Source organism: Lissotriton vulgaris, chromosome 4_1, assembly GCF_964263255.1.
Source record: "Lissotriton vulgaris chromosome 4_1, aLisVul1.2, whole genome shotgun sequence".
NCBI lineage: Eukaryota > Metazoa > Chordata > Amphibia > Caudata > Salamandridae > Lissotriton > Lissotriton vulgaris.
The window spans coordinates 635088781-635101836 of NC_141691.1; the positions used below are offsets into that span (position 1 = coordinate 635088781).

The 13056-nt window shown below is 46.5% G+C and overlaps 1 protein-coding gene across 1 annotated transcript in view; it reads left to right on the forward strand.

Annotated features, from left to right (window-relative positions):
* The first annotated feature begins 270 nt into the window (after positions 1-270).
* The window catches only part of LOC147722358 (uncharacterized), a 700192-nt gene continuing 687406 nt past the window's right edge, over positions 271-13056 (forward strand). The window contains exons 1-2 of the mRNA XM_086967301.1: positions 271-339; positions 850-975. Of these exons, the coding sequence (XP_086823427.1) occupies positions 271-339; positions 850-975 (195 nt within the window). The remainder of the gene's footprint in view (positions 340-849; positions 976-13056) is intronic.

Sequence of the window (13056 nt, forward strand, 5' to 3'; positions counted from 1 at the left end):
CTTGTTTTCAACTGCTTCATCTAAATCTGAAATAAATAAAAAAAAGGGGGGCAGGACCGAGCTTTAACCTGTGGTTTCAGAAAAAAAACGAATCCAGCAAAAAGTCCAATGACTTAATTATGGTCCCTGGTGTAAGAGACTCTCCAATGCAAGGGGGGCACAAGACACTGTCCAAGCCCTCCAAATTGTCACCACTGACTAGCAGCTCAGTCCTGCACGAGATGTAACATAACATAACATGTACTGCAGGAAATAGTAGCCCATCCATTGATGAATGGCCACCAGACATTCCTACAGTCTCTGGTTGTTGAGCCTGATGATAAGCTGGGTCTCTTTCAGGTAATAAAAGGCCCTGCTACCAAAGAAGCTAGTGAGTTCAGATAAAGGACAGAAATAGATGTTGAAAATCATGGGTAGCAGTGAGGAGCTTCGAGGCACTTTAAACACCTCTGCCACCTTGACTGACCTAAAAGGGGGAGCATTAGGGTCAAAAGTCAACCCCTCCAGAAATGATTGGAATCCCTTTAGTTCTGCGGCACTTATTCAAGTTATTCAGGGATTGGATCAGGGATTGTGGCATGAAAAGTAGCAGAGAGATCTAGCAGGATCACTCCTCCAAGTTCCAGCATCAAGGATAGATCTTTTTTCACAAAGCACAATGACAAGGGCAGGGTCAGTTCCAAGGGCTGTCACTGATTTAGATGAACTGGTTTGGAAGATATGTTTATAAGTCTGTGGTGAGTAGCCACACAGTGTATTGTGCCCTGATTATTGTATATATTTCCTGCAATCTTTAGGTTTGTAAACAGATTGAACATTTACGGAAGTCTCTTGTATTATTATTTTCAGGGCTACTTTAGACCGATTATAAAGGCGCCAGCACCAACCCAGATACTGAATATGCCCCTTGGCACCAAGCTGCCGGTGTATCCTGGCTGCGATGTTTTACTCTTCAGTACGGAATTGGGTGAAAAGGTAAAGATGCCAGTTTAAAATTCGATTTCATAGACTAGTCCAGTGTAAGTCTCCCTGCGAGGTGCATGAGAGGTCCCCAAAATCACCCTCTGGGAATATCAGGCGAGTCTCCTTTCGCTGAAATACAATCAGTCTGTCAGCAACAAAGGCACACATTTTGAGGCAAAATCTGTGATACAGGGAAGAGATTTACAGTCAGAAGAACATTTAGAAGTCAGGAAAGCCTTAATGAATAAAAAGAAGGCATAAGGGAATGAGGCTGAATAGGTGAGTTAGTGAAAGAAAAGGAGAATGCTACTCAGCTATATTTATGGGTGTTAGTGAGATAAGAAGACATATCAAACTGCATTTTAAACTCTTCTTTTATCCTCCTGCGGTCAATGCAATGAGTACTATTGAGGAAGGGAAACATCCTTTACAACGCAGTCCTTACATCGCACTACCTTTACAACGCAGTTATTACAATGCAACATCCTTTACATCACATGCCATTACAACGCATGTCACTACAACACATACTATTACAACGGATGTCACTACAATGCATACCATTACAACTTATACCATTGCAACGCATAGTTTTTACTCCTACGGTATCCAACACTTACCCTACTGTTGCACTCACTGGAGTGAGAATAGTCATTTTTACCCCTACAGTATCCAACACTTACCCTACTGTTGCACTCACTGGAGTGGGAATAGTAATATTTACTCCTACACTATCCAACACTTTCCCTACTGTTGCACTCACTGGAGTGGGAATAGTAATTTTTACCCCTACACTATCAAACACTTACCTTATATGCAATTAAATGGTATGCGTTGTAATGGTATAATGCAATGTAATTGAATGCGTTGTAAATGTAGTTTCTAAAAATGTGTTGTGGTGGAATGTGATGTAAAATCATGCGTTGTAATGGATGTTGCGATGAAAAAACTGTATTGTAAAGGCATGCATTGTAAATGTATGCGTTGTAACGTCATACATTCATTGAGGAATATATTACAGACTAATTTCACTACATGAAGGTATTTCAGAAACGCTTGGATACCTCTGAAATACCCAATCACATATTAGGAGTGCCTGGCAAATCCTTTATTTAAGGTTGATAAATTGAGAACATTTGAATTAGGAAGTTGGCACCTCTGATAGGCTAGTGTGTTTGGGCAGAGGGAGTCATATGTAAGGAATGCCTGGCTCTTTCGTTTATCCTTCTGACATAGTGGCCTCTATGTTAACAAAGATATTGTGAGATAAATAAATAATTATAATTTATTGAGAAATGAAGGATTTCTGTCCATTTCGATCCACCATGTGAGTATGCTTTCACCTACCGGCCCAGCAGCTCTGCTCTGATCGAACGCAGAAGCTACATTTGGACTTTTCCATGCTTATTATTATTATTATTATTATTATTATTATTATTATTAAGCTTGTAGAGCGCCTGGTTACTCCAAAGGATTGTCCCCGTGCTAGGACACCGTAAAGACACAAAAACTGGCCCGGAACACCCCCACTCCCCCCAGCTAAGGCCCTAAGATGTGAGAAGCCTACTACCGGCCCCCTGGAGGGTGCTGGAAAAGCCAGGTTTTTGTTTTTCCTGAACAATGTCTCAGATGGACAAATCCTAAATTCCAGAAGTAGGCCTTAGCCGTGAAGAAGGCAAAGGTACTGCCTCCTGCCCGTACCTTCCAAACCTTAAGCACGATCAGCGTGGCCGTGCCCAACAACCTCAGGTTCCCAGCAGATCTGTAGGCAGTGAGAAGGGGGCATACAAATCTTGGCCCTTTCTCATTGAGGATCCTATGGCCAAAACGCAAGGCCTAAAAGGTGACTCTAGCCTGCATATGAAGCCAGTGTAATTCCCTCAAGGCAGCCCCCATCATTGCAGTGAGGGATACATCCTCCGACACAGCTCTGTTTCTTAATACCTTATATTCAGGTTACACCACAGCCTCCACCTATTCCTTAATTCTAGCTTGCCCTCCACTTGAGAACATGATGCTTTTGAGGTAGAATATTTTTGCTAATGTTTGTTCAATGTTTGCAGATTTTCTGAAGGAGTCTGGTTGTGCCCTAGTTTGTGCTAAAGCGTTTTGGTAACTGATACCTTTTTGTTCATTCAAGGTTTGCTTCCTGAGAGGAAGAATTCAGTCGGTCTTGATGCATGAGTGATTAATAAAAAAGGGCGTGTTCTGCCAAGAATTCTGAGTTTGTGCAATATAAGCAGTAGAGAACAAAAGTGCATGTCTGGGTAAGAGGAAGCAGATGACTGACATTCGACTGCTGCAACTTATAGTTGCATTAATGCCTGGCTGTGATAAGGAGGTTTTTCCAGGCCTTAGAGAATCCTTGGACATGCTGGTTATAAACACAGGGCCCGATTCACAAAGGTATTTAAGTGTAGTAAAGTTACGAGTGAGGCATATCCGCACTGGTGGCGGGATATCTGCGAAAGAACAGCAGTGTGGAGATTCCACCCTGTGTGGGGAGCACTCTGCATGCATAACTTAATTACACGTAAATTCCTTTGTGAATTAGTCCTACAGTTTATTGCAGCTAGGAACTACGACTTGTGTGCCTTGTCTGTGTGTTTGCATGAGAGGTTGGTTTAGTGCTTGAGCCTTTCTTGCTAGGCTCACAAGAGACATCTGACACCTCTTCTGTCAATGCAGTTTCTGAGGTACCTGGACGTTGGTTGAGTGTATCAGCGAGTGGTGCTAGGGAGGGTCTAACTCGGGCATGAAGTAATGGCTTCTAACAGTGAATGTCTTCACAGGGACTGGAAAGAATTGTCCTGTGTATTTAAGTATTTGAAGGGTATTTATACTCGGTAAAAGTCAGCAGGTAGCCCACTGGTTGAGATGGACACCAACTTTAGTTAGCATTTGACCTGGAACCTGCCACAAACTAGGTAGCAATTGGAGCATGCTAGTCAGGGTATCGTTCATCGCCTCCATTTAGACTCAAAAGATTCCCGGTCCAGGTCGCCTGTCTTCAAAAGACACACTATGCACAACTCCCAGTAAATGGTTTTGTGTCATCATGGGGTAGCTGCCGTTTCTTTGCCAGCTATAGTTCATACTCACGCGGGGAGAATATACTGGTTCACCGCACACTTCCTTTTCAGGTTTCGTTGGTTGTTACAGATTACGAGTGTAGATATATCATGGTGCTGGACTTGTTGGGGTGGATCAGTACTTTTTATTAATGTGTATGCTCCGAATGTTGACACCTCTGATTTCTTTACTAAAATTACTGCATGCATTGACGGTCTAGGCGCTGATAATAGAATTATGGGTGGAGAATTACTTTTGGAGGTACGGGCGGTTGACTATATGCCATGCACACTGTCTGATCACTCCCCCGTTCTGCTTTTGGTGGATTTCCCAATGGTTCTGAGGCAATGGCCATTATGGAGATTCCCCTCGTCTGCTCTACTTGACTCAGTGTTTCGTAGTGAAGTGGGTGCAGTTATTTGAGAGTATTTCTCACTAAATGAAGGAACAATGACTTCACAATGGCTATTATGGGATGCCTTTAAGGCATTTATTCGCGGGGTCTGTATTTCCAAGTATGCTGGCATGCTACAATCGATACCGGGGGACCTGGAGAGAATTGAGCAGAAACTTTAAGACCTGGACAGGACTGCGCAGACTACCTCGTCTCCAGAATCACTGCACGATCGTGCAAAATTGCTGACCAACTTCACGGGTTTGGCTACTCGTGAAGTTAAATATCTTGGTTAATATGCTAGGGCCCGGGTGTATGAAGAGGGCGAGAGGGCTAGAGGCCTAGTAGGACACTCACCTGCCTCCTCAGACCCCAATATCAATCTGCATTCATCACACACCTTGACATTGAAACTGGGACCACGCTGACAAAGGGAACAGACATTACTGCAGCTTTTCTCTCTTACTACACTCGCCTATACACAACGTGCGACCCCCCAGTGGGACGGGCCTTGGCGGACTATCTACAGGAGATAGCCATGGTCTGGCTTGAAGCGGGACAATGCAAGTTCCTAGCTTACCGGTTAGACGAAGAGGAAATTCGTCAGGCCATAAAAGATCTAGCTAGCAGCCGGGCTCTGGGTTCCGATGGTCTTTCTGGGGAGTTTTATAAGGCTTATCAACACAAACTAGCTCAGCGACTGTTAGAAGTGTACAATGAGGCCCTGCAGAGTGGATCTCTTTCTCTAACTATGTGTGAAGCCATTGTCACATTGCTGCTCAAGCCAGGCAAATCGCCACATCAATGCTCGTCGTATAGGCCACTATCATTACTCAATCACAATTATAAAATCCTTGCCAAATTGTTAGCTACCCATCTATCACTACTCGCAGACACCACGCTATGCCCATTTCAAGCTAGCTTTATACCTGGAAGGTCTTCCGCTCTCAACTTATGGTCTATTTTCTCAGTGATGAACCAAATAGAGCCCACATTGCCGGTGGAGGTTGTTCTACTAGACGCCAAGAAGGCTTTTGATTCACTGGAGTGGCCCTTTTTATATGCTGGGATGCAGAAATTGGGCACCCTATTAATTTTTTAAACCTAGTCCGCCTGCTGTATTCTGGCCCAGTGGCTCGGCTAAAGCTTAATGGTGAAATATCAACCCAGTTCCCCCTGTTGCACGGCACCAGATAGGGGTGCCCTCTCTCACCTCTATTATTTATTGTGGCCATGGACCCCCTTGCGTGCCATATACAGGAACAATATCTCAACCGTGGGCTACAGTTACACACAGGCCCCCTCGTGGCCTTGTTTTGTGCAGACGATGTGATGTTATTTGTACGGCAACCAGCGGAGAACCTGTCCCCCCTCTTGCGGGAGGTGGTCCGGTTTGGGGTGTACTCTGGTTGAATTATTAATTGGGTCAAATTGGAGATTTTTACATTGACCCCAGCGACTATCCAAATAGATTTTGAGTTCCCCCTTAAGTGGTGTACTGACTCTTCCAAATACCTTGGCATTTATTTGCATTGTAATGCCCCTGAAGTTATCCGTCTGAATTATGGCCCCACAATTGACCATCTTACAACACAGGTTGACAGTTGGTTTAAACTCCCCCTTTCCATCGCTGGCAGGATCGCTATATTGAAAATGGTGGTTCTACCACGATTTTTATATTTCTTCCTAAACATCCCCATTGCCTTAACCACGAAATTCTTTGACACACTCCGGTCCTTACTTATTTGTCTTGTTTGGGCGGGTAAGCATCCTCACATAAATTGGTCCACCTTAATTATGCCTTACCAACGTAGATGGGTTGGTGTCCCTGATTTTTTTATCTTTATTACCTTCTTGCTCGGGTCCACTTCACATATCACTGGTACCATCCCAATGCCAGACTTCAATATCTTAAGCCCGACCGTGCACAAAGATATCCTAACTCACTCTCCGTTGTATTACCATAGGGCCTGTCATGCTGTCCCGCTGAAATCCAGACGCTGCCCACGACATGCTAGGTGTGGACCAAATTGCAACGATACTTACAGAAATAATTTTTATGTTCGGCAAATATGCCTTTAACTGATAACCCATTCCTACCTCCTACCACTGAAGCCCTTACCAAATGTACATTAGCCAAGCATGGACTCTAGAAGATTGGAGACTGGTTTAGGGACTCACTTCCGTGTACAGTACCTGAACTCACTTCTAATAGAGAGGCCACACAAATGGATACATTTCTTCTTCACAGTGTACGAGGATCCCTTATTAAGGATATACCGATGGCATCGGTGGAGCCTGAGGATTTTCCCCCTCTCACGCTCTTTATGACCTCAACGGATAGTACCCACTTGGTCTCACAACTGTACCATCCATCATTAGCTCTTTGCCCTATAGCTGGGGCCAAAGCAAGGGCGGCCTGGGAGCGGGACCTAGGAACACCAATATCTGACAGTGCATTGGAATATTGTTGTGCACAAACACAAATTATTACATTTTAAATATCTGCACAGAGTTTACGTAACCCCGAAATTACTATCGAAGATGGCTCCTGGGGTGCCACACGCATGCGCCAGGTGTACTGCCTTCTCACACTTAGCATGGAACTGCGTGCCAGTGCGGGCATACTGGGAAGAAGTTTTACGGCGCCTATCTTTGATGGTAGAACACACGATACAACCTACACCATTGACTGCACTGTTGGGGAATGTTCAACCGCTTAAGAAGAAAATCAGAAGGTTCACCGCAATCGCCTTGCTTCTTGCAAAACGACAAATCTCTCTAAATTGGGGCAGAGCTCAAACGCCAACGGTGAAAGCCTGGCTCCATGACCTGATTTACTGTGACGCGATGAGTGAAATGTGCTCCACATTATTACCACCCATCTCATGCCTCGCGACATTTGGCAACCACTGAAGGATTATTTACTCACACATCCCCTAGATGAAATTTGAAGACTATGTATGATAACTGATGTATGAAAGACCACACTGGGAGTCTTGCTTGGGATATAGATTGAGGGCTTGATCATACTTACCACCAATGTAAGGCAAACCTAGCCTCACTACAGGCACCTCTCTCATTGATATCCTTGATGCATCATACCATGATTATAACTATTCATTTCCTTTTCTTTTTTTTGGGGGGGGGGGGGAATTGCTCCTTTTCTCTCAGTTGAATTGTTGGGATTTGGATGTTTTCTTCACTATCATAACTGTATATTGTTGCTATGGAAAACTGTATATTTCTATGCACTAGTTGTGTAACTGTTCTTATAAATCTCAATAAAGAAAATTGATAAAATTATCTTGTGTCTTTAGTGGGCATCTTCTTGTGGCTTGCGTTCCTGCTGTGGGGTTGTCTTTGAATCCTGGGAGCGATCTCTGGTAAATCTGAGCACACGTAGGCACATGGGACATCTAAGTTCGTTAAATTCAGAGGATAAGAACACCACTGTGGATTTCCAGGTTTTGTGAAAGCAGGGGCGTCTGTGCAACAGGCTGGCCGTCATCTTTTTCATTCATACCACGGCCCATAGCTTATGTAGCCTATCTAACCTGGTTGGGACACCTTTTCTACTCCATCTGTCTAGTAGCATTTGTTTAGCCGCCCCCAAAGCCAAGCATAATAGCTCACCCTCGGCATGATTTAAGGGGACATGTTAAGGCATTCAGAAGGCCTAGTAATATATAACTTGGAAATCGTGGCAGGTCGGTGTCATATGTAGTGTTTATGTCAGTCAGTATGGCGTCCTAGAAGGACTGTACCTTGGGAAATTCCCACAGCAAATGTCTTAAGGTTCCTATTTAGCCGCATTAGTACCAGCATTGAGCATCTGACGCTGGTTTCCATCGCTATACCCTGTCTGGGGTATAATACCAGTAATGCGCTATTTTGAGGAACATCTCTTTACCTGCTGTGCTACAAGAGGAGGCTCTTGCTCTGTGTTCAATGTCCTGCCATTCTTTTGGGGAGAATTCCCTCATGCTTTCCGTCTCCCACCTCGGCTGCGCTGGTGTCTTGTTTTGCTGTGTGGGTGTAATTAAAAAGGTATATATGTCTGAAAATAAACGCTTGTCCGAGGTTCCGGTTATCAGCCGTTTCTTGAACTTCGTTAAAGGGTGCCCTGCGTGTATACTAACATTTGGTTGTGTCACCCAGAGTCCTCGGGCAAGGTATTGCCAATATGTTATTTTAGGGAGAGTGTATCCCGCAGACAGCTATGGGAAGTCCATTACCCCATTTTCGTCAGAGATCTCCCACCCTTTTGCAATTGGTATCTTGCCTAGTGAGGTAACTTTGTCCATGTCGCACCGGCAGAAACCTGAACCCAGTCCCATGCAGTCATCATGGCTCTCAACACTGGGGAAATGTTTTTTTTGTGAACATTTCTTTATTTGCAAGATAAGTCACTGCATAGTTTACAGACATTCGTATAGTGTATCTCTGCATCGTGACATATATCTCAGTATGCATTTCAGTAATAACATTTTCCATTTTCTGCGTATAGTAACATCCCAACTCCCTAACTCCCTCCCTGTTCCCTCCCCCTCCCAGCACTTACTCTTTCCACATATCAACACTATGAAGGTTTCGTGTCATTGTGCACATTACAATCGGCATCCGATAGGGGTACCGGTCCCCTTTTTACATCATAAATGTATAGCATTTAGTTCATTGTGTGTCTGCATCTCAGTTCCCGTGTATGTTTGGCCATGGGTATTGTGTTCCCCTGCGACGGTTGATAGACTCGTACTAGTCCCCTTGTTCTTGTACGCCTTGTTCGAACGCTATAAGTAGGGCATTCCATTCCATTGAGATGGGATGTTTCCTGAGGCCTCTGCGTTCTTCCCTGCCTAATTCCTGTCCCTCAGCCTTGCCCCACCTGATCACCTCCCCGCTCCAGGTCCCTATATCTGGAGGCCTTGCCGATTTCCACCTCATCGCCACTGACCTCTTCGCTAGTAGCAGTGCCAAATCCACAAATCTGGATTCCACACTCCTTTTTTTCTCTTTGTGTCCGATCCCCAGCATGCAATAAGAGGCGGATGTGTAGGGTCTATCTGGTGCTATGTCATTCAATATGTGGTGTATTGTACCCCAGTAGTGTCCCAGCTTAGAGCATTCCCAGAACATGTGCATCATACCTGCATCTACCTGCTGGCATCTGGGACAAGTATCAGCCGCAGTCGGGAACATTATATGTATCTTGTGGGGAGTCAAATATGCCCTGTGTATAATCATCAATTGTATAAATTTAAACCTTGGGTTCCGAGACACTTTCTTTGGCAATCTCAATACCAGGTCCCAATCCTTGACGCTCAATGCCATCCCTAGATCCACCTCCCATCGCAATTTCAGGGGTTGTAGGGGGTCAGCCCTGCCTTCCCGTATCCCAGCAGTCAGCTATTTTGTCAAGTGACTTCCCGTCCCCATGAGGTATTGCATTGTGATCAGTGTGTTGGTGTTAGGCTCCGCCCCATCTTCCAACCAGTGGGTGCCTATGTAGTGAGTCAGTTGTGCATGTTGCAGGAAGAGCGCCCTCGGCGCTTGATGGAGCCTGGCGAATTCTTCGTATGGCAGTAGCCTGTTATCCGAGAAGAAATCCCCGATTTGCGTTATTCCCGGCTCCTGCCACACCTGCAGTCTTCGTTCCGTCATCGGGCCTGTCCCCAGTGGGATGCCCAACAGTGGTATCGAGGGTGCATAATTCGAACGTCTATTTGTATATCTGATCGCCCTCTTCCAGTATGTAAGAGCCAGTTTGAGAAGGGGTGGAGTCGTTGTCGGTGTTTTGGCCCCTGGCAGTAACAGTCGATGTATATCCCCCCGGTGTCTATCACCCTCCGTCATATTCAGTTCCTGCAAATTGCGACCGGCTAACCAATAAGCTAGCCATTGCAGTTGGCACGCACAGCCGTAAGCGAACAAATCAGGCACTCCCAAGCCGCCCTTATCCGTGGGTAATTGCAGTCTGGTCATGCTTATGCGCCTCCTGCCCTTCCCCCATATTAGTTCGAGTAGTAGAGTGTTAAGTTTCTTGAAATAGGGCATAGGGATAGAGACTGGTAGATTCGTAAAGAAGTACAGCAAGCACGGCAGTACCACCATTTTTGATATAGCCACCCTTCCTGCCACCGATAGCGGTAGAGTATTCCAGAATTGCACCCGTGCAGCCAGGTTAGTCAGGGCTCGCCCCAGATTTCCATCCAGCAGGTCTTGTGGTTGTCGGTATATCTGGATACCCAGGTACTTAATGTCACGGGTGCCACCTGGAAACAGTGCGGCGGAAACTGAACTTGTGGTCCCGCCACCGGGCCCCGAAAGCCAAACCCGTATGACTTTGTCTCGTTGATGGCGAGGCCCGATAACACGCGGAAGACCTCAAAGATCTGCGGCAATGGCGTCACTGGGTTATTCATGTCTCTTAGGAACAGCAGTATGTCGTCGGCATATGCCGATATGACATGGTGAGTGTTTAGCCTATTAATACCTACCGCAGCCGCTGTAGATCGTACTTCCAGCATTAAGGGCTCTAGGGCGATTATGAACAGCAAGGGCAAGAGAGGGCATCCCTGCCTCGTTCCTCGCGCTATCTCAATCCGATCAGAAATACATTTGTTGGTCCGAACCCGTGCCGTAGGTTTCCGGTACAACAGGGACACCCAGGCTATAAACCCGGCGGGTAACCCAAATTTGGTCATGACCGCAAACATGTAGCCCCATCTGAGCGTATCGAAAGCCTGACGTAGGTCCAGTGAGATACTACCCTCGGTGTCACTCCTCCCTGTGATCGGAGACTTTAGTTGACTGAGTCTCCGTAAATTTAGCGCTGTGCTCCTTCCCGGCACAAACCCACATTGATCGGGGTGTACCATTTCTGGGATGTGCTGGGACAGGCGCGCCGCCAGTATCTTAGTGAGGATTTTGGAGTCAGTGTTCAGAAGTGACAGCGGTCTGTAGTTGTCTAGTCGCAAAGCATTCCTTCCTGGTTTCTGAAGGGAGACAATCAGGGCTTGTAGTGTCGTGTCAGGCAGGCCATTGCTCTTCAATGCCTCGTTATATAACTCATGAAGGCGGGGGGCCAGTAGGTCTATGTATGTTAGATAAAACTCCGCCGGGAGTCCATCTGTCCCGGGCGCCTTGTTTCTGGGCAGAGCCCTAATGGCCATTCTAATTTCCGCAACCGTAATGGGTTTTGCCAGTTCCTCACTGTGTGCCGCACTCAGTTGAGGAACGCATACGTCGGAGAAGAATTCCTTCAATGCCGGTTCCGAGAGTGGAGCGTGTGGGCCATATAAAGTAGCGTAGTAACGCCGGAATGTCGTCTTGATTTTCTGCTGTCCCTGGATTAATTCCCCGGAGGGATCCTGAATCTCCATGATAGGGGTGGCTGCCGGTGCGTCCCTGGTCAGGCGCGCCAAAAGCGCACCCGCCCTGTCCGCCTGTGTGTGCTGTCGTGCGGTGTATTCCCTATGGTCTAGGACCCTTAGTTCTTCCAGGAGTTCCGCATACTGTATATTAGCCTCCTGAGTTGCGTGAGGGAGCCGCCCGTGCCTGCGGCCTCGGTTTCCAGAGCCGCTAGACTGTCCTCTACCTCTCGCAGTCTCCTCAGTACCTGATGTTTGATGCCTACTTTGGTGCCCATGGCCACCCCGCGAATGGTCGCCTTGAAAGCGTCCCACTCGACCTGCCTGGAGCTTGCCGTACCCGTGTTCTCGGTGAAGTAGTGTGCGGTAGCGTCTGATAGGGTGGACTTAAAAATCGAGTCTTCTAAGAGGCTTGGGGACAATCGCCACGTCGGTATGGGGGTGGGTAATCTTTCCCAACACCGGGGAAATGTTTACCCCCACTGGGCGGTGACGTCTGGGTAGCCATGGAACCTTCCACATGTTTAGGCCCTCTACTGCCCGATCAATGAAGCACCAGTGCTTTTCAGACATTGGGCTGTACCATTAGACCTTATATCGTAATTGGGCCGCTTCATAGTAAAACACTAAGTGGGGAAATCCTAGGCCCCCATCCACTTGTTTCAGATAGGTTTGTTGGCGTGCCATACAAGCTTTTTTCCCACCCTAAATGAAATCCACTAAGAGATGCTGCAATTTGGCGAGTGCCTGGGGTGGGGTTGCAGTGGGGTAATTTCCAATACATACAGTATACAGGGCAATATGGTCATCTTGACGGCAGCTACCCTACCCAGCCAAGGCTGTGTGAGTGGTGGTCTCCAACATTGGAGAGGGCCCGAGTGTTGTTCGGTAGGGTATTATAGTTCTCACATACCATGCGATCAAGCGTAGAGAATATTTGGCGGCCCAAATTAGGGACCCCTGAGTCGGCCCACCCAAAGGGGAAGTCCGCTTTTAGTCGCTCTAGATCAGCACTAGGTATGGTGAGACGTATAGCTTGTGTTTTGTGGGTGTTAATTTTAAAGCCTGAGACCCAACCAAAGACTGCCAATTCCTGCATAATTGGGGGTATGGAGGTATCTGGTTGAGTGAGAAAGAGCACCACATCATATGCGTATCTCCAATATAGATTGTGGCGTGGTGTCGGATATGCTCCGCAAAGGGCACCATATTCAGAGCAAATAGGAGGGGAGAGAGATGATACCCCTGTCGGGTGCC